This window comes from Lygodium microphyllum, chromosome 30 (genome assembly GCF_053477565.2).
Source record: "Lygodium microphyllum isolate KBCC chromosome 30, Lygodium_microphyllum_v1.1.10, whole genome shotgun sequence".
Classification (NCBI taxonomy): Eukaryota; Viridiplantae; Streptophyta; class Polypodiopsida; order Schizaeales; family Lygodiaceae; genus Lygodium; species Lygodium microphyllum.
Genome location: NC_141164.1, coordinates 59,766,062 through 59,792,710, shown reverse-complemented (window position 1 = coordinate 59,792,710; position 26,649 = coordinate 59,766,062). Strand labels below are relative to the sequence as shown.

Below are 26,649 nucleotides of genomic sequence, written 5' to 3'. Positions count from 1 at the left end.
GAAGGTCTCTACATAACACACTTAAAAATCATGTTGATAATGAACAAGCTTGGAATAGAAAAGCCAATGTTTGGGAAACACTAGATAAACTAGATAAAGTATTCTTCTATTGTGATAAAACTAAATGGAATGATTCTTACAACTCTGTTCAGTCATTCTTCACCACCTTCTTTAGTCACCACCACCACTTTCCTTCTCTCACCAGCCCCTTCCCCTGCTTCCATACCCCTTTAGAAGGACATTGCAGCTCATGGCTTGTGGCTGCCTTCACCCTTTCTCTTTTGCTTCAGGCTCCTTGTTCCATCATCAGGCCTTGTGTTTGGAGCATTTTCCACTTGACCTCACCATCCTTTCCTTGGTGTCAACACCCTTCTCCTTCGAGCTCCACCTTCACTTGCATTTTTTAGTTAGGAGGTCTTCTCCTTGCTTGGCATCATCATCTCCATCTTGGCTTCAGCATCCTAGCCTTTAGCAACAGCCTACATCATTGAGCGTTAGTGATTTCATCACTCATCTATCACAGGGGCTGTTGGGACTTGTGTTTTTGTAGCCTCGCTCCTCCTCCATCACTTCACTCATTTGTCACACAAGCTGCTGGGACTTGCATTTTGGCAGCCTGGCTCATCCTCCATCATCTGGTGTCATCATTATCCACTTGGTGTTAGCATTTGGGCTGCTCTCTCTGCGTTTGAAAGCTCCGATACACTGGGATTTGCATTTTGCTGCCCATGTCACTCCCTAACATTAGAGGACTGCGGTTTGCTCCCTCGAGAGTTGGTGATCATCTTCCAAATCTCCGACAACATCAAAGGACTGTGGTCCATTGCTCCCTTGGACAGCTGTCTTTCACCTTCCAGTGATTACTTCGATAGCCCACTACCCGGAGGACTGTGTTTTGCTCCCTTCACTGTGCAGATTTCCCATAGGTGCTGCAGCCTGATTCATATAGGACAGTGCAGTTATCTTTTGAGCTTCGGCTCTATTGTATCAGCTTTTCTTCTCATAGCATGATTCATGCATCGTCACCGTGTTCTTCTTGTGTTTCTGAGTTTCTCTTCTCTCTCAGTGTTTGCCGTACACACTCAATGTTTCTCGCTGCAAACCCTACTGTCTCTTTGCATTGTTAGTGATTTTGGCATGGTATGAGAGCATACCTATTATTTTTGACAGTGAGGCTATAGGGTCGGAACATATCTCTACTTCAAAGATGCAGACAGAGTTCATTCACACACTCAGATGTGGATGGGAGAGATTGCATGAGCAAGAGGTTAGAGGCCTGTCTATATACCTGGAGTATAGCAAAAGTTTTCATATAGGGAGTCTATGTGCTTTAGGAGTTTAGCACCTCTTTTCATTGAGGGACTCCTCTTAGGAATTTGGCATTATAGGCCACTAGAGTGGACTAATCGTAACCACACACCCCCATCCCCCACCACCCAACAAACTTTTAAATTTTATGTACATTGCACTTTTTAGATTTTATTGATAATTTTCATAGAGGTGCCTTTTAAAATGGGTTATCTTCTCAGTTTAAAAAAGTAATTCTCTTTATTTGTGAAGTCTGAATCTTCACCTACTAATCACCTATGCTTTACTGCAGCATCAGAAATAAAAGAGAGTTTATGGCTTGCTCCAACTTTAAGCAAGAGATGGGGGGAACTGTTTTTCCTGGCATACACTCCCTTTTGGCTAACATTATGCCTTGGCATTGTTGTACCATACCGCCTATATGAGGTTTGCAACATTCTTCTTGCTTTTAATCATTTTTGTCCTGAATTAGAATGAGGCGTTGATCTACAATTTATTTGTGCAATCTAGAGGTTTGCAGAGCTGGAATACTTGATCATTGGCCTTATCTCAGCATTACCTTCATTTATTTTACCATTTTTCTTAGTTGGAAAGGTATGTAAACATAAAACTTCTATTCACCCTTTTAGTATGTGACATTAGTCATTCACTGAGCACAATATGATTGTTTTTATACCCAATGACCCATGTTTTTTGTTATATTTGTTAGTTTAGCAACTTATCATAACAGGATATTGTCTCTCCCATTAGACTTGATAATGCATATTTGCTTTTGGTCTTTGTTTTTACCCATCACAATGTGATGCATAACTAGGATAAATATCACATACTTTCTCAGATGTCAAGTTCAGGTCATGCATGAGTTGCTACAACACATGGCTGGTTGAAATATGATAGACCCACTTAAAGCTGACCAACTATCAGTGTAGGTGAGGTACTGAGCTTGCCCATGTGCTCAATTAATCCACAGTATAGCACAGCTGAACATGTTACATTTCTGCATAAGACTGTTGGATCCAAGAGATGACAAAAAAAAATAAATGCTAGAAGGGTTTGAGTCTTGAAGGATGGAGAAAGACAGGTGCATACTTTTTTGATAATGTGGAGAAAGGAGAATGACTGTATACTAGGCCCTTGTTTATAAGGCCAAGATCATAACTATTAGCTTGAGGTTTATTTAATGCACCAAACTGTCCTCGTATTGTTTCAGATATAGTCCAAGAATGGTGCGAGATATAGTCCACGGCTATAAGGGGGCTGTTTCAGGTATAGTCCAAGGCCATAAGGCGCCCACTCACACACAAATAATAAACATGGGGAGAGATGAATATGTACAATGCAACTGATCAACTTGTAGTACAATTGATGTGTGTGTACAAGGCAATGATGTAACATTGCTTGAGGTGCATCAAATGTTTAATGCACCAAAATGTGTTTGTATTATGTAAGATAGTCCAAGTACTGTGTGAGATACTGTCTGAGGCTATAAGGTGTCCACTCACAGTCTACTTACACTTCAAATCAGGAGAGAAACGAATGTGAGCAATGAAGTGCACAACTGACTGACTGATAGTACAATTGATATGTGTGACACAAGTGATTGATATAAGTAGGTAATGGCGAAAAGCTGCTTGAGGTGCATCAAACGTGCATGAAAGTGTGTAAAGCTGTGGTGTACTTAGGACAAAAGATGGGCATGCCCAAAATGGAGCTGGACACAATCTCAGCACCCCCTGACAATGACATTTTGGGAACAAAACGAAGATGGGCCAATTCAAATGAAGCTATAGGGATACGTCTGAGAGTATAAAAAGGAATGAGGTGTAAGGAACAGCCTCCTCTAGTATGAGAATTGTTCACTGAAGAATGCAGCACAAAAGGAGAGAGGATAAGCACCCCCTTTCAAAAGGTGTGGTAGGTGTGTGCAATGTCAAATTGACATTGAAGAAACTCAAAGCTGGTCCTCAAATCTGGAAACTGAAAACGTAGCTCTATATTGATCTGGATCTTCAACTCTCCTTAACTTTGGTAACTTTGTCAGAAAGGAAAAGTAGTGGCCCTCTATAATGTCTGGAAAATCAAGCTTGGCTATGTTTGGAAATTCTACAGAATGATTGGAAAATAATGCGCCAAAACCGTGGTACCACTGTATGGGACTCAGATGGCCTTCTTATGGACTTGGAAGCAGACGGCTCCTTTGAGAAGTGCCCTTTTGGATGGAAATGACCTCTTTTGGAGGTGCGAATGTCTCCTTGTGAGATCAAATTGCCGTCTTGACAAACCATCCTTTTGAAATCCTATAAACTTGTAGTATCATCTGAGCGCCCTATGAAAATCTCCCTGCTGTGAATCTCCCTCCTGTGAGACTGCAGTATCCCCTCAAAGTACTAATCCTTCAATCTCTGCAGTCTTTGAACCAAGAAATACATTCTCCATACCTTGCAGGAGGTGGTCAGAATGAGGCAACACAGAAGTGAAGGAACAAGATTGATGAGCATAGAGACAAAACATCAACATGAAGTATAAGTGCAAATAACACAAGGTACACGAACTGGAATCGATTAGTGTGCAACCTAACAAAGAGACAATAGCCATAGTGAAGAGGAGCAACAAGTGTAGCCTCCAATCCATGCTAAGGACAACAGCTCTCGTGTTCAAGGTCTTCACAATTAAGAGCCAAAATACAAGTGTAGAAGCGTGGAGCCAGGGATAGGTTTATAGAGGCCAAGCTCAAGTGAGCACTTGAGGAGGGCCTAGGATAGGTTTATTTAGGCAAAATTCAAGTGAGCACCAATTTGAACACAGAGGAGGGGCTAACAAGGCTCCGAACACACTCTCTAAACTCAAAGATGATCAGCAATGGGAAAGATAGGAAACAAGATGCACCATGGCGCATGGCTGGAAGGTCTGCTGCCATGGCACCTTGGTGGCTTGTGGCTTGACATTGCAAAATCACAGCCTTTCTAAGATCTAATAATAGCACAGGCAGAGATTGTTGGGTGCTGATTGCTGTCCTGTTGCCCTGGCTCTCCATTCTAGAAGATAACATTGGAAAACTGGTAAATGCTAAGGTTGCAGCAGGTTTGATGTTGAAAACTGCTCTGATACCAAGGGTCACCTGCTGCCCACATGAGCATGCCATGAACTGGTTGAGATGACTTAGTGGTTGCATGGCAAGGGAAGAGGCTAAGAGAGTGGAAAGAAAAGGTTGATGGCCAAATTTATTGATATTGATCTGGAACCACTCACATGTGCAACTATGTAAGTGCCTGATATAGGTGACTAAATTATTGATTTTGAGAACTCATTGACCGACCGAGGACCAAGAGTAGTAATGCTCTTGAGAGTTTTTGTATTTAACACCTTGTAAGACAAAGGATTGAAGTAGTTTTACAAGTTTCCCAAATCCTTATAACCAACATTTTGATTTAAAATCACTGTCTACAGCCATTTGGATGTCCAAAACTTTGAAGTTTGGCCAAACCAATAGTCCATGAACCTTTCTTACGAGACTTTTGCTCCTGTGATTGTTGGAACTGTTTGGTGATGATAATGAGAAGAAGATGATAAAGATGAAGAGGAAAAATAAGAAAAATGGGCTGGAAAAGGAAGAATGAAGAAGTCAAAGGAGAAGGGGGAGGGCGAGGAGTAGGAGTACATATGCACCATGTGTGGATGTCATGAATCAGCAGTCCCTTTTACCTATACAAGACACAGATGTATGACTTTTTGGCCAGTCATTGTGCAGACGTAGTCAGCCTAATAAGCTGCGTTATTTTGTGCAACCAGTTTCTCAGCTTGCAATGAAACTAAGATGCCTAGCCTCAGAATTGGGCTTCTTCATGATAACCCTTTGCAACTTCCTCTCATTTCCTGTTTCCACCTCATTTACTTCTTATGTTTATTGCTTCCTCAAGTCTGTAAATTTGTCCCTGTTTCTTCTATACTTTAACTCTGACTTCTGGCTCTTCATTTCCAGGGGGATGTTGGCAAGCAATGGTGGAAACGTTATTGGTTAAAAGTAAGCAATTGAAAACCCAAAACTTGTATACACTTGAGCAATACATTGGATGTCTTAACCTTGACTATGAGTATTGTGTGTGACAGGCCTCATTGTGGATCATTATATTTAGTTATGTGGGAAACTTCTTCTGGACACACTACTTTTTCACTGTCCTGGGAGCCAACTACACTTTTCCATCTTACAAGTTCAACAATGTACCAATTCTAAGCATTAATATTTACTCTTTTTTTCTAGATGCTGTTGTTATGTACTAGTTATTAGTTTTCCCATTTCTTGAGTAGCAAGTCCATACAATGCAACAAACAATCTATTGCTGTAAACATGCTATGTGCTTTCTCTCAAGTAGTCTCATGGGTAACTCTACTTATTCGAAGTAGATTTTTTCTACCATATTTTTTCTACCATGTGAGGATACCTGAAACCAGCCTTCCTTCAAGGAGGGGTGGTAATAACCTGATTATAACTTAATTACAGCAAGCAATAATTAATGAAATGCTGAAACACAAACATTTACCAATCAATCTTGGACATTGGACACCCTGTTGGCCCCCAAAATTGGCACCCCTTTTTGTATGTATTTTTCTTTAGTTGCAATTGAATTCGAGTATAATGGGATTCCTTCAATCCCCTTTGCAAGCCAAAAGCCCCTTCCTGCCAATAATGATGAGCAAGTCTTCAAATTGATTTGCCCCTTGATTTGCTAGGGAAATTGGCCTTCACCAACTCCTTGGAAAATGAAATTTGCCCTAGATTTGAATGTTGACTGGTTCCTTACTTGAATCTTGCTGAGAATTAATTCTCAGACTTGAAAACTCAAGTCTTGAGGCTCCAATCTCTTGGCACACTTGCCAAGGTTGTTGTCAAACCCTAATTTTTATTGTAAATTAGGGTTTACAATATAGAAAAATATAATTTCTCAGCCTCCAGGGATTAGAATGTTGAGATTTTGGAGCAAGGTTGGAAAATGCCTGGAGAATGAGAGAGAAGGCTAAATAGAGAGAAAATTTAGACTTCCATCTCGTGAGAAAATGAAAAAAATCAGATGTTGCCTTGCCTAGACAACCATGAAAGCTGTCTTCATTGATGGAACACATCAAATATGATGTTTGTTTGGTTGAAATAGCCCTCAAACTGCTGTCATCTATTGCTGTAGTCTCTTCAAGGCATGTTACCAACTCCCGGAGGGTCTCTTGCTGGCTAGAAATGACTTGTCAATTGTTGTAGTATCTATGGCGGCCTTCTCTCTATTTCTCTCAGCTTGCACAAGGCTGGAATGAAACCCCCCTCCCTCCCCCTCCCCTCTCTCTCCTTAAAATTTTTGGAAATTAATATAATAATTATTTTAGTGCTAAAGAAATTAGTTTGACTAGCTAAAATTAAATTGACTAGGCCAATTCATCTCCCAAGTATTCTTGAGTTTTCTTTAGCCCTTGGATTCGCATTAAGTACCATTAAATGCCAAATCCCTAGTATCACCAACCAAATGAGACTTATGGCTAATAAAATATCTTAGGCCAATCTCTGGTACCAGATACTAACCTAGTATCTATGTAACATTACTTAAGAAAACTTTTGCCTTTGACATCCATTGATTTCCTCGGGTTCTTGGCTTAGGATATGAAATAATCTCTATTGCACTTCACATATGTAATACATATTTAAATATTTGATTAAAAATTAATCCAAATGTTAAGTAAAGTAAACAAAATTTCATGTCCTTGTGACAATTCCATAGAGTGTTAAACTTAGGGTAAAGTTTTCTCATGCAAAAAATGGGATTGCCTAACTATGTAGATGTGTTGACTTTGTTGTTGTGCTTATGCTAACTGCTTGAATCAGCTCAAGATCATGCATGCTATAGTGGGTTAACCATGCATAGTTTGTTGCATTCCTAAAAAATTCCAAGGCAAATTGGGTTTCAGGCTCTGCACATTGTGGTATTTGCCTTGAATATCTTAATATATTGTACATTAACAGACGTAATGCTCCTTTGTCTTTGTCTCTCTATCACAAAGTCTGCACATGTGGTCCTTTGCCTCCATACCCTCCCATGTAACTATTTAAATCCTTAGATGATGCATTGAGATATGAATTTGTCCAATAGCTGTATGTAACTTGTGTGGCAATTGAGTGTCCATATAGCTTGATTGGATGATGAAACCATCCTTAGAGAGTTGAAGGAAATGGCTCTAGTAGTATGCTATCCTTGTGCCATGTGGTGAAAGGGGTCTAATCCAAGTTCCCTCTATATGTAGTCTCAATATCTTTGCTTTGATCACATGGTTGAGCTCTAACTGGCTAAGCTTGACTATAGGGCAGTCCAAGTTATAATCATAGGGGGGTAATTTGTCAATATGCAAACCATGCAAACTCATCAATATACCCATTTGATTATACCAACAACGTCTATCATCCTTTGTCAAGAGGTGTGAAGATTAAGCAAATGCTAGCCGTGGGTATCTATTTTGAGGGAGCTTCCATAATTTATATAAAAAAGTCACTACTTGGAATAGGGCTCAACCACCATAGGTACTGCTCCTCCTCCTCCCCCCCCTCCCCCCCAAATCTCTGCTTTGATGACCTTGTGTGGGATTGAGCTCTTGGCTTGTATCATTTGTGATATCATCACGACTAGCGGTTACTCCATATATTTCCATCCATCATAAAACTCCCTCTTTGGTCCATCATAATTTGTCAAAATTTATCAGTGGTTGTGTCCTTGCATGATAGATGCTTGGGTTCCAAATGGCTACCCGATAGAGGGGTGTGGATATAAGGAATGTATCAAAGAGCCACAATTTGGTGCATTTTTCATGGAACTGCATATGTGCACATTGTCTCTCCAATGCACCCCATCATGCATATGCTTGTGCTAGTCAAGCCTTTGATAACTCTCTCCAATAAAATTATGGCTCTTTGAAAGCAGCTTCTAGGTATATATACTATTTGACAAACTCCACTAGCTCTCCATAAAAATTAACTAATACTCGGATCTTGTCACCCAAGTGGTTGAGGTGTTGAATGCCGTAACCTTGGTTTTCTCAAAGGTTCACCCTAAGGTCTCTATCTTTGCATAAAGCTAATAATGCATCTAAATGTCTATGTAGTCTAGCCTAGCTAAATTCGCTTCAACCCCTCCCTCTCTATCAATATAATCTGGGATCTCATCTATATAGAGCCCAAACAAGGTGGGTGAGGTTGGGCATCCTTGTTTCACTATGATAATGTTGCTGGCTGAATTTGAGAGAACTGCTAGGGCCCCTACTTTGCTTATCACTGTCTTGTATAAAGCATAGATTGTCCATCGTAGCTTCTTGGGGACACCAATATGTTGTACCCTCCTCATGAGTTTTGCTCAAGGCACCATATCAAATGCCTCACAGAAATTCACAGAATAATAGTATATTTTTTCTTACGTGCTCGGCCTTTCTAAAAAATGGTCCTTAGTGTGAAAATATGGTTTAGTGAGGTGTATCCATGCTTGAAACTAGCTGGACTTGCCATTCTTAATGCCATGTATCTCACCCTAGTTGCTCACGGCTTGCTCCACAATAGATCCATATATTTTAGCTAGCATGTGGCCAATCATAATGGTCTTGTAATTACTAGGTACCATAGGGTCTTTGCTCTTAAAGAGTGGTACCATTGTATGGCTTGATTGGTTAGTTGAAAATCCCTTAACAAATTGCTCTATTGAAAATATGAGTCAACCTTGTTGCTAGGATATCGCAAGCATGTTCAAAGTGCTTTGCAACTAAACCAACACGATCATGAGCCGTCGCATTCTTTAATCTCCATTTAGCATGTTTCACTCTAGTTGCTCAAGGCTTGCTCCACAATAGATCCATACGTTTAGCTAGCATGTGGCCAATCATAATGGTCATATAATTACTAGGTACCATAGGATCTCAGCCCTTAAAGAGCAGTACAATTGTATGGATTGACTAGCTAGTTGAAAATCCCTTAACAAATTGCTCTATTGAAAATATGAGCCAACCTTGTTGCTAGTATATCACAAGCATGTGCAAAGTGCTTTGCGAATAAACCAACACAACTATGAGTTGTCCCATTCTTTAATCTCCATTTAGCATGTTTCACTCTCTTTTCTATGAGAGAGAGAGAGAGAGAGAGAGAGAGAGAGAGTATATTAACGTCTCTGAAAGGCCAATGTGGCCTATGAGACCAAAGCAGTACATACAATGATGGTGTGTTTCTTATCTAGAACGAGAAAAAAGATGAAAAACATGCCTATAAGACTGAAAAGGAAATGAAATATGAAATGAAATGAAATAGTGTCCCATAAAAGGGAAACATGTCAGTGATCTGAAAGTGAGAGTAGAGAAAGGAAAACTCTCCATCAATGATATGTCTGTTCTCTAGGGAGGTGTATCTCTACATAGCTGAGGCGTCTTGGCATCTGTCTCCTGTGGCGCTCAATGATGGCTTTAATTTGTCTGTGGTGTGGATGTCTAGGCCTTTGTCCGGGTGGACGTGGGCGCCTAGACCGGCTAAGTGCCACTGCTCTATCCAAAGGGACACCTACAGAAGATGAGGTCCAATGATGATATACTCCTGTAGGCTGTGTGGCAGTAGTAGTGGTATCTGCCATACTCTGTCGTGTATCCATGAAAAAGTCAGTGACTGCTCTCTGTCTATGTGAGCCGAGCTGTGGGTGCCTCCTACTCCGTAGAATTGTTGCTCTGTGCCTCTGGAGCTCCAAGAGGAAAAATCCCAAGCATCTCTGATCCTCATACTGCATGATCCGTCTCAGGGGTCCAAAACCCTCTCGAAACAGACAGTGGTATCTATCTCGTGTGTCGTAATATACAGTGCATCGGCAGATGTAGTGTTCCTCTGTCTCTGGCTCTCTGTCGCATAGTGGGCATATGCGTTCTTCTGTCTGTATACCCTCCCATCTGCCTGTCTCAATCCTCAGGTGGTGGGATGAGGTGCGGATCTGACCAATAACTGTGCGTAGTCCATGAGGCAGCTGTGTGTCCATGTAATTGGGTCGGGTGATGAAACCATCCTCAGATACCTGGAGGAAGTGGGTCTGGTAGTGTGTCATCCTCGTGCCATGGGGCGAGGGGGGTCGGATCCAGGTCTTCTCCGTATCTAACTTCAGTATGTCTGCTCTGATCACATGGTTTAGCTCTGATCGGCTTAGGTCAAGTGTAGGGCAATCCAGGCTATAGTCAAAGGGGGGTAGTCTGTCAATCTGCAGACCATGTAGACACATCCATGTACTCATCTGAGCATACCAACAGTGTCTGTCACCGTCTGCTGCTAGTTGTCTAGAAGAGGCCAGGGCTAGCCGTGGGTATCTATCTTGGGGGAGCTCCCATAGTCTATGTATGAAAGTCACTGCCTGAACCAAGGCCTCAGCCACCATGGGTGATGCCCCCAACTCAGCTCTGATAATCTCATGTGGGGTCGAGCTCTTCGCTCGTATCATGCGTGAGATCATCATGACCAGTGGTCTTTCCATGTGCTCCCATCCATCATAGTATTCCTTCTCTGGTCCATCCTGGTCTCCCAAAGGCTGTCTCCTCGTGTGAAACAGACTCGGACCCCAAATAGCTGCCCCATATAGGAGTGTGGGTGTAACCAAGGTGTCAAAAAGCCACAGCTTGGTGCGCGGCTCATGAAATTGTATGTGAGCACATTGCCTCTCCAATGCCCCTAAGGCTGCATATACTTTTGCCAAACGAGCCTTTGATGTCTCTCTCCAAGAGAACTGTGGTCCCTTCAATGTGACCCCCAAATAAACATACTGCCTAACCATCTCCACTGGCTCTCCGTCAAAAGTAAACTGGTGCTCAGCTCTTGTCACCCAAGCAGGTGAAGTGTTAAATACCATAACTTAAGTTTTCCCAAGGTTCACCTTAAGATCTCTATCTCTGCAAAAAGCTGATAATGCATCCAAGTGTCTATTTAGTCCCTCAGGTGAGTCAGATATAAGTACAATATCATCGGCATAAAGCAGTAATGGTATCAGCACTCCAGCTAGGCTGGCTCCGGCCCCACCCGTCCTATCCACATATTCTGAAATTTCATCTATATACAGCCCAAAAAGTGTCGGTGAAAGTGGACAGCCTTGTTTCACCCCAATGGTGCTATTGACTGTATCTGAGATGCCCTCAGGTGTTCGTACTTTGCCTGTCACTGTCTCATATAGGGCATAGATACTCCACTGTATCTCTACGGGCACATCAATGTTTTGCATTCTTTTCATGAGTCTAGCACGTGGCACTGTGTCAAAGGCCTTGCGAAAGTCCACAAAACAGCAATAGATCTTTTTCTTGAATGCCTTGCCTTCCTCAATGATTGCCCTCAACGTAAAGATATGGTCTAGAGTTGTATATCCCCTCCTGAAGCCAGCCTGGCCTTTTGACCTCAGGCCATGCATCTCGGCCCATTCACTCAACGCTTGTTCCACGATAGAGCCATATATCTTGGCCAGCATGTGTCCAATCATGATAGTTCGGTAGTTACTAGGTAGCGCGGGGCTCCACTCTTAAAGAGTGGCACAATAATATGGTCTGACCAACAGGTTGGAAATCCCTCACAAACTGCCCTATTAAAGATGTGAGCCAGCGTTGGTGCCAGAATATCACAGGCATGCGTGAAGTGTTCAGCCACTAAACCCTCATGGTCTTGGGCTCTTCCATTTTTCAGCTTCCATATGGCATTCCTCACTTTTTTTTCTGTGAAAAATCTGCAATTTGCTGGTCTTGAGGTTGAGGGGAGTGGCATAGGCTCTTGGCGAGGGATATCATAGAGTGTGCAAGCATATCCATGCCAATCATCCGGTCTAGTAATTTGTAGGGGTGGCTGGCTCTCATGCATCTTTTTCCATGCTCTCTTGCTGTCCTGCCCCAAGAACATGGAATACATTTCTGTTTCTAGTCTGCTCAGGTATTCCTGTTTCTTTTTGCGTACCAACCGTCTGAAGAGTGTTCGAGCATGCTTATGGGTGCATATACCAAGTGCCAGCTCTCGCTGAAAACGTGCTCGTGTCTCTCTGCACTCATCATCATACCAGCCATTCTGTGGAGCATTACCTCGTGGAGGTTTATCTGACGGTGTAGTGTGTGGGAAAGTGTATGCTGCTGAAGTGTGTATTATCTCGGCCAACTGTCTTGTAAACTCATCCAGAGAGGCCTGTGTGTCTAGCTCCCTCAATGCATCTCGCACAGTAATGCTGTATATGTGTGAGGTCGCTTCCACAAAATCATAGCGTGGTAATTTTGGTATATGTGACTGTGCTTCATGTATATGCCCATATTGCATTGTGAAGGCTAGAATAGCATGGTCTGCTACTAATCCAATTGGTCTGTCTGAGATTTCAAAACTTTTTATGTCAGGTAGCAAGTTGGGTGATCCAATCAAATAGTCCACTGTGCTTGACTCCTTGTTATTCCAACATGTGAAGCCATTAGATCTTGGCCACTGTGGTAGCCCGTTAAGGATGGCCAAACCATGTGCACTTCCCAGTGCCAGTAGGTGTGTTCCATATTCTGTTCTCTCTCTATCTTGGGCTGATCTAACTAATCCCACTTCATCTAATGCAATATCTCTGAACATCTCATCACTAGTGTCAAAGAAAGCAGATTGGTTGTTTCTTGTGTGTGCATTAAAGTCTCCTGCTAGTAGAACATCCCCAATTCTCATGTATCCCATTATGTCCTCATATAGTGGTGTATACGGGGATGCCTCTTTAGGGGCAAACTTAGAGTACGCAGGGGGAAAATAGCATATGGCAATATACATGTCGCGAGTTCTGCTTGTACGTAACCTGATCCACATGTATCTTGCCTCTACATCTCTATGTACCACTTGGACTGTATCTCGGAGCTCTTCTCTAAATAGAATTGCCACACCTCCTGATCCCCTCGTCCCTCCAGGCCGTCTAGGCTGAGGGCGATATACACTTTCCCATCTATACCCATATACATCAGGTAAACGACTGTCTTTACATTAATGTGTCTCAGTATACATAGCAATGTCTATACCTTTAAAAGTATCCTCAAAATAACCTACATCTGTCTTAAGGGAGCCATTGCAATTCCACAGTGTGAACTTCAGGGTCTCATAGGCCGCGCACCGTCATGCCGTCCTTTTCTCTGTGATGATGACTCTTCCATCTCTGTATACAGCCCATTTACCTGCTTTCCGTGCCTCTAGAACATGTGGCATATTTTCCCTCCTGTGGGCTAACTGGGCTGGGGTGAGGTCTTTATCTAGGTAGATCTTTTCTCCTTTGAGAGCGATCCTCTTAGAGAGGAAGGCTCTCTTCTTTTCCAGGTCTCCAAACTTCAAGATGAGGACTTTTGTTTTTGTGTCAGCCTTCCCGACTCGCCAAGCCCCAATGATGGGTACATTTGTAGCTCCAATTTTGGTGGCAAGAGCTGCAGCATCTTCAATTGGGGAGCTTTTCTCATCTAGTCCAACCACTCTTACGTGGAGTGCGCGTACCCGCCTTTTTGCCTCTTCTTCCAAGGTGGCATTCATGACTTCCACTTTGTTGCCATGCATTCCTTTGTTCTTTTTTGCCACATCTATCCATTCTGCATTTTCTTTGACGGTATTCTCAACATTCTCCATTTTCTTTTGGGTGCCTTCCACCACACTTGCATAGGTGTGCATGTCCTTTTTTAAAATATCCATTTCTTTTTGTAGTTCCGGTGTGGTTTGTGGTTCCTTTTGTGTGTCCAGTTTCTTTTTGCATTCGTCTAGTTCTTCTTGTAGATTAGAGATCAATGAGTCTTTCTCTGCCATGCGTGCATCCAAAGTTTGTTGCATCTCCTTTTTTAGTTCTTCCATCATTTCAGCTCGAACCTGCTCTTGTATGTCCTTTTCCATTTCCTTCCTCATGGTACATATTTCAGCACGGAGTATGGTCAGCATCTCCTCATATAGTGTTTCATTAATTTTGCGGGAAAATGTCTTCCCATATCTACTCGACCCTGGAGAGACATTCCAATCTTGGGTTTTACGCCCATAGGTTTTGTATCTCGTGTTCTTTGGCGGTGTATGAAACATTGTCTCCATGGTTGGTTTTGTGATTCCTTCATTGTCAGTTTCTTCCATTGTAATTATAGTATGCGCTATAGCATAAAACTGTTTACAGTCTGGGTAGAGTAGTAAACCAGTGACATAAACTATCACTCTAGCATGAACTAGAGACAGTATATCATAGACTGTCAATGTGACTGCATCATAAGATATGACTGTAGCATGAGATGTTAATGTGCGTCAGTCTGAGATTACGCAGGTTTCCAGTCCACACAGCATGCAAGGTTCACATCAGTCTGAGTACATTTGCAATCTCAGTGCATTCACAGCGTCTGCATTCATGTCAGTCTAAGAGAGTGTCTGCAATCTGGGAGAGTGTATGCATACGTCACTGCTGCCACGATACATTCACAGTGTCTGCATTCATGTCAGTTTGCATTCATGTCAGTCTGAGAGAGTGTCTGCATTCGTCACTGCTGCCACAGTACATTCACCCAGGACACAGCAGACAAGCCAGCATTCATGTCATTCTAAGTACATTCGTGTCCTGCAGGACAGTGGTTGTCTCCCTGTGTAGAGACGTGACCTTGCAGAGCAGCTCCTTCGGGTCAGCACTCACGACAGTCCTGCCAAACTATTGTCACGACAGTCCCGCTAGACGTGACCTTGCAGAGCAGCTCCTTCGGGTCAGCACTCACGACACGTCCGTCACGCTAGGCACGACTCTTCACGCCAGCATCCCGTCGATCACGCCAGCATCTCGTCACGCCAGCATCCCGTCGTCACACCAGCATTCCGTCACACCAGAGAGCCACTAGAGAGAGAGAGAGAGAGAAAGCTCTTTTACGAAAAAAAAGAGAGAGAGAAAGCCACAGTGCAGGAATTATTTTCGGGATCTTCTTGGTTCTTCTTCGTCGCCTTCTGACCAGGTTACGTATGCACGTTTAGTTTTCTATGATCTGGTCCGCCATCAGGTTTCACTTGATATGCGAGCTACCTTGGAGGCAGATATTTGTGAGGAGGAGGTTGTGGATGTTTTGTTACATCTGCCCAAGGATAAAAGCCCTGGCTGGGATGGCCTCACCAATGAATTCTTTGAGTGCTCGGCTACGCAACTGGTGAAGCCATTGGTGGCTATGTTTCAGCAGGTCTGGGAAACAGGGGTCATGCCTTCCTCATGGAAAGAAGGCCTTATCAAATTGCTTCCAAAGGTTCCTTCGCCGTCAATATTGCAACAGTGGAGACCAATTTCATTGATGGGCTCGATGTATAAAATCTTTTCCAAAGTCCTGGCGAATAGGCTCCACAAGCACCTTCCAGCTATTGTGCATCCTCTTCAATATGGTTTCATTAAGGGACGCAACATTCTGGATAATATTTTAAATGTGCAAATGGCCATTGACTATGCAAGGCACTCTAGCCAGGAAGTGGTATTGATTCAGTTGGATCTGGAAAAGGCCTTTGACTATTTAGATTGGTCTTTCATTGCTGAACTTATGTCCGCTATGGGTTTTGGGGCGTGGATGTCCCGATTGATCTACACAATTAGTGCTGAGGCTTCTTCGCGTGTTATGCTCAATGGTGGGGTTACAGAGCCATTTCTCCTTGCACGTGCAGTGAGACAGGGTTGCCCTTTGAGTCCTCTCTTCTTTGCCTTGGCGACTCACCCGGTTCTTTCAATGTTATCTTCAATGGCAGTTTCTGATCAGTTGGCCGGTTTGTCTCTTCCTATGGGGCAGCAATTCATTAGCCAATCTTTGGCTGATGATAGCTTTATGATTTTGCGTGCAGACAAGGACAACATTCGCAAGGCATTAGATGTTTGGACACTCTTTGGTCATGCTTCGGGTCTTCGCATCAATGCCTTCAAATCAGCCATTCTCAGCTGCACGGAGTCGGATTTACAGTCCTTGGGTTGGCAGGGTCAGGTTGTTCCCCGTGGCTCTATTGTCAGGCATCTCGGGTACCCGTTGGGGGTTGATGTTCGGCCAAAGCAGCTACTGGAGTGGATTTCACAGAAACTGGCCACTAAGTTTCTGTATTGGAAGTCTCAAGCGTGGCCCTTTCATGTCCGCCTCAAAGTGGCGCAAACAATTATGCTGCCAATGCTCACATATTTCTTACCCTTGCTACCTTGGACTCCTACTACTTTGAAGGCTCTCACGCGCCCTATTTGTTTCATGTTATGGAAGAAGGATTCCTTGCATGCAGGTATCTCCTGGATTTCGTGGTTGCATACATGTACCCCCAAACGCTTGGGTGGTGGGGCTATTTTGGATGCTGAAACTCATATGCTGGCCCTTCGTTGGTCACTTTTTCATGCTATGTGCGTGGATCATCACCCGTGGACCATTATAGCCCATCATTTTCTGGAGGACAGCGGGCTTTGACATGGCAATACACAAATTCGGGCCTCCTGGTGGCATGTCCTTAATGCAGACTCTAGGTTTTCCAGCCCCGCCTCCTCTCTATTATTACATTTGTTCGGCTCCTGGAAAGCGGTGCTCCAAGAGGCGAGCTGGTATCCAGCGGAGGACCGCTTGCATGCTAACTCCTTTCAACTGGAATTGTTGGCAGTATCAAGATTACTTTCGTGGGAAGACAAACATGAGCTTCGACCAAAATTTAACCGCATGGCCCGTCTGGGGGTGACTTCCGTTGCGGACGCCACCCTTGCCAGTCGTAATGTCTTCGCATCGTTTCGTACGGCCAGGAGACTTTTCAGAATCCCGTGTGGCTACCATGACTTATGGGAGCAGCTTTTGCTGGTACTTCAGGTCAGGCAACCTTTTCCTGCCCTTGAGGTGGATTGTCCTTGGCAGGACTGGGACCTTGCCGGCCGGTTGAGTCTGGAAAAGGCCTCTGCTAATCAGGTGTATCATCTTTTGATGAAAGATCATCAATGGCTGGCTGTTAAAGCTAATTCTGTATGGGGTTTGCGGAAATCTCAGTCATGGTGGAAGGCAACGGTGATGGAGAGCTGGTTGAATAAGACATCGTTTAAATGCAAGGTCTTTCTTTGGCGGGTGATGATTGGTGGTCTTCCTCTTGCCTCAGCCCTCTCCAAGCGTCGAATCTCGAATGGAAATTGCTTCTTCTGTACTACTACTGTGGAATCGGCCTGGCATCGATTTATTTCTTGCCCGCTAGCCAAGAGGATCTGGTCGCTCTTGTCACAGGTTTGGCGTATAGGGGTGGGGTCCTCGCTCACCCCGTTCGATTGGGTTTTTGTGCGACCAAAATACCCCACACGGCCACAGTTGCATATGAAGATCTTGTTTCACTTCTTCAGATTCTAGGGATGCTGGCACAATTGGACCACTCGGAATGCCTTTCTTTTTGATTCCGCCTCTAATGTTCTGAAATACATTGCCCGGCTTAAAGTTCTCTTGCATTGGCAGATAGATCTCATTCGACACTCAGACTTGCTCCCTCGGGAGGACTTGCTTACTTGGCATATGGCAATTTCCTCTGCGTCTTTGCCATCGCTTGTGTAACTTTTGTGTGGCTTAGTACAGGGATCTTACACATCGGCTTAGAGCCCTCGTGTATCTTGTAATCATGAAAACTTGTACTCTTTTTTCGTAATTAATACAATTACCTTTTACGAAAAAAAAAAGAGAGAGAGAGAGCCATATCCTGCACCTATTCCTGATCGTCCTTGGCACAATTGGGATCTTGTTGGCCATCTTAACCTTCAAAAGGCTTCAGCCAATCAGGTACCATCTCATGATTAAGGATCATCATTGGTTGGTCACTGAAGCCAATGCGATTTGGGGCATGCATAAATCTAAGGCTTGGTTGAAGATGGCTGTGATGGAGGGATTGTTGAACAAGACACCTTTTAAATGCAAGGTTTTTCTTTGGCAAGTGACCATTGGTGGATTGCCCCTTGCTTCGGCTCTTTCAAAGTGCCGAATATCATATGGTTACTGCTTTTTCTTAAGACTAATGTGGAGTCCTCATGTCATAGATTTATTTCTTGCCATTTAGCAGGGAAATCTGGACTCCCTTGTCAGATATTTGGAGATTGTGGCTGGCCCATTGTTGCACCCCTTTGGGATTTTTGCCAGGCCAAAATATTCCACCTTGGTGTAGCCGCATATGGAGATTATGTTTCACTTTCTCAGATTTTGGGGTTGTTGGCATGATTAGGTCACCCGGAATGCTTTCGTCTTTGATTATATTGCGGGTGTCCAAGGATATATTGCCGGAATCAAGGGTCTTCAGTGTGGGCAGTTAGATCTACATGCTAATCTTTTCTCTAGGGAGGATTTTGTTCCTTGACATATTGCAATCTCTTTTGCTTCTTTGCTGTGAATTTATACCTCTTCCACAATTTGACTTTTGTACTCATTGTGTGACTTGATATAATGTAACTACTCATTACGGAGAGAGAGAGAGAGAGAGAGAGAGAGAGAGAGAGAGAGAGAGGGCTCTTGCATTGGCAGCTAGATCTCATCAGGCACTCTGACTTGCTCCCTCGGGAGGATTTGTATTCCTGGCATTTGGCAATTGCCTCTGGGTCCTTGCCATGATTGGTGTAACCTTTTAGTACCCTAGTCCGGGGATTTCCCACACGTTGGCCTACGGCCCTCGTGTCTCTTGTACTCGTGTAATCATGTAATCTTGTACTTTTTTCGTAATTAATACAATTACCTTTTACGAAAAAAAAAAAAAAGAGAGAGAGAGAGGGGATCCTCATGCTTTGCATGGATGGATGTCTTCCCACATACATGATAAATTTATGTATTGGAAGTATCAAGGTTGGCCTCTGCCTGTGCCATTAAAAGTTGCCCGAACAATCATGATCAGCATGGTTTCATGTTTTTTTTACAATTTCTTCCATGGATCCAAAAGTCCTTGCATGAGCTGGTGTAGCCTATCTGCTGCTTGCTATGGAAAAGACAAGCAACCCGAATGGGCCAAGTGTGGGTATTGTGGCAACATGTAATTACACCAAAACCGTTGGGACACACACATTTTATTATTATGTGGGAAATCCCAAGTGGCATGAAAAGCTACTGTTAAATACAGAGGTAGAAAAAGTACAAAATTTACTTACTTCAGTTACCAAGGCTTAACATGTAAAAACCAAAGCACACTTTTAATCTATCTGTAACAGTAGGCAAAAAGTTGTCTCTATGATATGATGCGTTCACATAAGACTGACTTTAGAGGTAAATAGACCATATAAGTCAGAGCAGCCAACCAGGGGTCATTAAATTTAGTTCTTGATTTTGTCCTCTTTTAAAATTTTGTTAGATAAATAATGGATGGGGGTTCAAATTTTTTTCCACTATTGCTCTTTATGTATGATATTGTAAATAAATTGTTAATCTTGGATTTGAGAAGAGCAGGAAGATGCCGTTCTCAATAAACCTGTTCTTCCTCAGGTGCAAAAATAGCGCATAATTTGGTTGAATAGAATCCATAATAGTGCAGCTAGCAGAAACAGAGTATCTTATGAGTTTGACTGGTTTTGGGGTGAAAGTGCCCATAGAAGTGCATTTGCTTCTTTGATATGTTTATTCAATGGAAATTCAGGTACCATGGACCACTTTTTTGCTCACACATTCTTGTTTCCTCTTCTATCACATGGTATCTAATATTATGACAAGGCGGCTAAGACATGCACTAGATAATGTCCCGTACAAGATAGTCCGATTCAGTGTGGAAGCGTTGTTTGTGCTTGCTCTATCATATGTGACTGCATTGTCTGAAGCATGGGCTATATCCGAGGTAAGGCCTGTTCCTTATTTTGACAGAGGTGCATGTTTTATGCGCATGTTTGCTGCAGTAACAGTCTTTTATTTTTAACTACAGAACGATCTAGTTTGTAGAAGTGAGCACTTGATTGTCAATGTATTAGTCCATTCTGTGCTTTTTTGTTTCAGAGTAATGTGCTTACACCATCCTTCACTAGCTTTAGGAAATATTGTTTTGTGGATGCATGTCTTTATTACTTCCAAGCAATTTAGTCCTGTGGACTCGCAGTTTACCTTTTCTTTGTGTCTGTTTTGTTGTGTAATACAGAAAACTTGTTCATAATCATGTTTTAAGTCTTGCAAACTTGAAGTTGGGTTTTTTATATAGTTTAAGAAAAATGTTTAGTTCATTGACTTCATATCCGTGGAGGTCTGCGGATTGCCTTGCCAACAGTCAGTTCTGAGTGTTATTTCATGAGCTAATGATAACTTGGACTATCACGAGTCAAAGGTGCCTCTCTCTCTTTTTGACAGAAACTTTACAAAGACGACATTCATATTTCCTTTACATAGAGCACACTAAATATAGCAATGGCTAGATTGGGCAATAACAAGGTGTCATGCTGGCATTTTTCCATGAGGGTGAACTCGATAAACCTGAAAAAAACCTTCAAAACATGAGCTTTAGTTTTAGAGAATTCAAAAGATACAACTCATTCATTGAATTAACAAGTTGGCATATTTTCTGTTGGCAAGAAAAAGACCGACCAATTATTTTACTCAAGAAATAAGCGACACTACAAGGGCTTGATACCATTGCTAGAGCTAAACATGACAAAATAAAAGGCTCAACAATGGTGGGACAAAATGCTAATGGTTATAGAGTCTACATCCAACATTATTTTGTTTGATAACATGATTGAAGCTACTTTGCCACCAGTCAGCATGTTTTCGCGTGCATCCTACCACCCCCGCTTCCCTTGCAATACTGCTGCTCCTTCCCCACCTATATTTCTATCCATTTGACTTTTCCCCACACTTTGCTGGCTGCACACTATTGTGCTGTCTACATTCCTTACCTCATTACTCCTTGCTAGCCCCCTCTCTTGCTCTTGCAGTTCTTTACTTCTCTTCCAAGGTTCGTCTTGTTCCAAGGTTGCATTGTGTGTGTGTATAGAAAAGATCATACCATGCATTCATTTTGTACAATTACGTACGAAAATTTCAGGTGATCTTTAAATTTTGGAAGGTCCCTAAATTTTAGGAGCCTTAGATTGGCCTAGAAATGCTAGCTCTAAAAACTAGGGACGACAGTCGAAAAATAGTATGTTTTGTGTTCTAGTAGTACTTACTAGATTTGGCTATTTCTATTCTCAAGATTCTTGAGCCCAAAGAGGAAGGTCATGGAGAAGAGATAGTGTTAGGAAACTTGTCATAGAAACTTCTAAGTTTGCTACCACTTGTCACATCTCATGACATGTGGTTGAAGACTTGACTTTTCCTTTTTGCACTCTCTCTCTCCTTTCTCTTATAAAGAGAGCTCGTTTTTTCTCATTCTACATTAGTTTTCTTGGCTGTAAATTGTTTTACAGTAGTTGACGGTAGTCTAAAGTTGGTCCCATCTATCTACATCATCATTCTCTTCTCCACTATTGAATACCCCTATATTCGCTCTTCTTTTGTTAGTGTTTTATACGACAACAAACTTGTAAATTCATTACAACTTCTCTTTCTCAAGCTTTGTTTTCATCTCAAGAAAAGGAAGCAAGACATATCGATGTATTACTGATCAACAATGGTAAAAGGTTGATTTTTCCTCTTTCTACTCTTGTCTTGTAAAGAAATCAGTTATTTTATTGCATGGTAAACGATGCATATGTATATGTATAGCTTTACATAATCTTGTGAGAGTGAGAATTACTTTTCCTCATTCTCAGGTTGATTGTAATTGAGCTATTTCCTAGAGACTTGGATTGGGCAGAAATACATTCCTTCGAAGGGGGTGCCCATCTTCAAGCCTCAATCTTGTCTCCATTACTTTTACATTTTCATGGTTGTAAGTTTTTAAATAATTGTTATATTCAACATTAAGTATTTATTTTTTTCATTTTTTGAAATATCAAGCCTTGAAAACAAATGAATATTATAATTATTGAGCATAATGTATTGCTCGAGACCTTTATAAAAGTGGATACTTTTGAAACTCCTAGTCCATTGGCCTCAACTACCTCGGGCTCAATCATGACTATTGGAAGCAAAAGGTCGAAGAGGCAAGCTTGTTCACAAGAAGCTACAAGTGATATCTCCAATCCTTTGTCTTTCCTTGAAGAAAGGTAAAGAAATGCAGAGATAACGATTGTACACACTATCACTGAGTGCAATCTCCTATTTCATTTTTTTTGCGCAAATCAGTGGAAAAGAATGGTCAAAGCTTGATGAGAAGAGGGAGGGAATCAAGAAATCTAGCTTTTTCACAAGCTGTATATGGTACCTTTGGTCCTTTGTCTTTCCTTGAAGAGAGGCAAGGAAATGTAGAGATAGAGATTATATGCACCATCATTAAGTGCAATCTCCTATTTCATTTTCTTTGCGTAGATCTATGGAAAAGAATGGTCAAAGCTATTGTCCTAGTTGATCCATGTGAGGGGTGATACACGGTCCATGCAATGGGTAGTGTTGAGCTAAAACGCGCTTTTTAGTTGATTAGCATTCTTAAACAACCCCAAAACACACTTAATTAATGAAAAACCCTAAAAAGGGGAGCAGTTCGAGAGAGTTTCAGTGGTTCCCTAGAAACCCTAATTCTTTGGGGCACCCCTCAACATTTATAAATAGACAGGCTGCCTCCATTCAGCCCATCTCGTTTTTGTAGATTGCAATCATTAGCACACATCACACGTGGCGGTCCAACCCTTCCACTGCTGCCTCTCTCTCTCCATCAGCCCTTGCAGTGCCCTGGCGCCTTCCTCCAAGTTGTTGCCCACTATCTGGTACCCTCCTACCTACTGCATTTGGCCCTATTCCTCATTGCTAGCACCTCCACCTTCATCTGCACCCTGCGTTTGCACCTTTTGGCTGTAGGCGAAAGTTGGCAGTTGCCCTCCTCCATTAGGTGACCTTGTGCTGTTGGTTTGGAGCTCTCCATCACCTGGCGGCAACTAGAAACCATCTTTCTCCACCTGGTAGCTGCGTTTATAGCCTTCTACTGGCGTTTTCATAATTAGGCATCATCCTCTGCAGTTGCCTACACTTTGGTGATCAGCATTTGGTGTTCTTCCTCTCTGTTCACAGTTTGACTGGTGGTCACAGGCTCCGGATCCATCTACGGTGGATGTCACTCTCCGACACACTACTCTGCCCATGAGTATCTGTATACTCATTCATTCATTTGCAGTATTCATTCGCTTCAGAGTCGTGTTTCTCTCTCCCTTCTTCTGTTTGTGTTTGAATTTTGAGTTTTGCATTTAGGGTTCGAGTCTTGCTTTATGTGTCTATGTTTGTCTCTTTGTGTTTCTGTCGTGGTCGTACACTCTGTGTTTCCTTAGTGAAAACCCTAGCAGTTTTCTTTACATGGTATCGGAGCTGGTGCTCTTGTAAAGAGCATCTTGCGGATATTATGGAGAGTTAGTCTTTGTGCGAGGCACACAATATGACTCGTAACCGAATTACAATGTCTCAGACACCTTCTTCTCCAGATCCTACGATGTCCTATCAGGCTTCTCCATCAATGGAGGCCCTGAGATGGCATTATAGACTGGGTGAGGAGGACGACACTCCACTTTCATCTTCACCTTCTATTTCTACTCCTATTCTAGATTTCACTAACATGATAGAGGAGGACTTTGAGGAGTACTATCGCAATAAGTACGGTAATGTTTACACCCTTTCTACTAGTTTTACTACCACCTTTGGACCGGTTGGTGAGGCTGGCCACCTCTTCGATCATGGAGGATATACGGGATTCAAAACATTTGGCTATCCATCTTCATCATCTCAGCCAGGTCCAATGTGAGGTTTGTACAATCCTTTTGAGTTGTATGAATCAAAACCCTTGCCTATTTCTTCTTTTGAGATGCATGATCCAGATGGCTTTGCGTATGTGAACTTCAATAGAGGGGGCTCACAAAGCAGATGGAATTCAGCTACATCTATGACTTCTGTTTCATTTGACCATGTAATACATACTTCTCACTTCCCTCCCATCCCACCTTCTTCTATATCACACCTTGATCATCTCTCATCATCTTTCCAAGATCTCGGATTACACTCCACATCTGCTTCACACACACTAGGGGTTGGATCATCCATCTCCATTCCTAGCACCTTTTCATTCTCTACCCCATTGTCTACCTCTTTGCACCATGGTACTTCGTTAGGGGGAATGCTATCCTTTAACACAGTGCCTCTCACCTTTCCGCAAATGAGCACATCCATAGCACTTGGGATGACTGTGATGGGCATTCCCCTCACTATCCCTAGATTCACATCTCACATGACCACTCAGATACATGGGTTTCCACTCTCCTTGGGTTACACCTACGCAAGGTTTTCCATCTTCTGCTCCACATGTTTCCATCCCACCTTCACCATGGGGTACTCATACGACTACCATGCCCATGTCTAGTTAGCCCATCCCTACCTATGGATCCACCTTGCACACTACCCACATGCTTGGTGGGCACTTTGGGGCCCATTCCCAAGTGCAATCCACTCTCCCATCTTAACCCCATTACACTTTTTTACACTACCCATCTCTGAGCACTGCCACTCCTATTGCAACAGCCAAGAATGCCTTCACAGATAAAACTCGTTTTAACGGGACGAATTTCACCATTTGGTCGATTTTCATGCAGCAAGTGCTCGAGTCTCAGGGTCTTTGGAACCTCGTCATTGGTCTAGAGCCTATGCCGCTAGCTCACCTTGACTACATCCGTCAATGGAGAGCCTGCAATGCCACCGTCAATGTTGAGCTGATGTAGGGATTGCTTCCCGAGTTTCACTCTCAGTTACAGTACTTTCCGCTCGCGTTAGAGCATTGGAGTCACCTTCTCGATCCCTATACGGCCCGAGATCGTACTCCACGCATAAATCTCAACTTTGAGCTTCAACAGTTCTCTATTAAGGAAGGGGATGATTTGAAAGTTGAGCTGGCTAAATATAGGCGGTTACTCGTTGAGTTTGTCGCTACTGGCTCCCCAAAGTTAGACGACGATTAGGTTACGTTCTTCTTGAAAAGTTGCCTGAAAAGTACTTCAGTTTCATTCAACACATCATCTCACAGTCTCGATTGCTAACCTTCTACGAGTTTGAGTGTCAGTTCTTGCGTTACCCGAGGTTGTATGATCAAGTCCACAAGAAATCCTCATCACAGCCTTATTTAGAGGAGAGGGGGTTGGTTGCCTCTTCTTTAGGAGGGAAAACGAACAGTGGCAAGAACTCGCAAGATGTGAAGGCAAGCCAATCAAAGGGTGACTCTTCTTCCTCGGATAGACCAAAGAATCTAGACCTATTTGGTAGCAACTCCCTAAGAAAAACCGGTTTTGTACACACTGCTAGAGAGTAAGCCATGTGGATGAGGAGTGTCGCTCCAAGGCCCAAGGTCTTCCGCCTAAAAAGCCTCAGCAGATTGTTGCGACTGCATAGTCCAATGGGGCTACGCCTTCCGCTCTTGCTTCATCTACTCCTTCAGCACCCGTTGTTGTTGCTGGACATGTGACTTGAGCATGTCCTCAGCAGATAGTCTCTTTCACTACCCTTGAGGGACTGGCTGATTGGTCTGCAGGTTCCGATCACGTTGCACTTCATGCATCCATCTCACCTTCCTCTCCACCTCATCAGGCGTTCCCTTGGTAGAGCCTTGCTACTGGACGTACTCGATGGTGGACACCTTCTCAAACTAGCATGTCTCTAGGTCCTTTAGGATACCCTAGGTAAGTCTAGCATCCATTTTTCGCACTCTTAGAGTCAGGACCATAGGATTCATAGTCCTTAACTTTTCCATTCTTAAGACTTCCACTGCATTTCCTCATACACATACACATTCATTGCATTGTCTTTTCAATTAGATTTTCTCTCTGTTATGTTTTCCTTTGGAGCATCTCACCACTGACCTTTGTGTTTGCAGATTTTCATCTCTTTTGCAGGGTTTTGTCTTTCCGTGTCGAGCTTGCAGATTGCTTTGTCCTACCTGGGCTAGAGACGAGGGGATACGCACTGTTCCTTTCATGGTTTCATCATCCTAGGAGTGCTTGTTCTTCTTCCAGGATGAAGGTTTCCCCTCTCGAGGCGGATCATGCAACATCTCTCTTGATGCTATCATAGTGGCGACTTTTACCTTGCTTTTCCAATGGGGTGCTTCATCCACTTCATCTTCTTCCATTTCTTATGGTTCATCGGTACCCCACGAAGATATGAGGCTTCTCTTCCTTCTTTGGTATCTACATCTAGGTTGAGAGGGGCTTCCTACCCTTCTTTGTATTCTATAGGCTTTAGCACTTTGTCTTCGACATCAGCTTCTCCCCTTGTTGTACCTTTCCCTTTGCATTGCATGATCTCATCTCATCATCTTTGTACTAGGGCTCTTGAGCAAGT

At 42.9% G+C, this 26,649-nt stretch overlaps 1 protein-coding gene across 2 annotated transcripts in view; it reads left to right on the top strand.

The window, feature by feature from the left end:
* CPI1 (cyclopropyl isomerase) overlaps positions 1 to 26,649 on the top strand; it is a 159,953-nt gene that overhangs the window by 44,046 nt on the left and 89,258 nt on the right. The window contains exons 2-6 of one of the 2 annotated variants that reach the window (XM_087672765.1): positions 1,601 to 1,734; positions 1,819 to 1,902; positions 5,288 to 5,329; positions 5,416 to 5,526; positions 19,898 to 20,092. In XM_087672765.1, coding sequence (XP_087528891.1) covers positions 1,601 to 1,734; positions 1,819 to 1,902; positions 5,288 to 5,329; positions 5,416 to 5,526; positions 19,898 to 20,092 — 566 coding nt within the window. The remainder of the gene's footprint in view (positions 1 to 1,600; positions 1,735 to 1,818; positions 1,903 to 5,287; positions 5,330 to 5,415; positions 5,527 to 19,897; positions 20,093 to 26,649) is intronic. The other variant, XM_087672767.1, reaches the window with a different exon arrangement.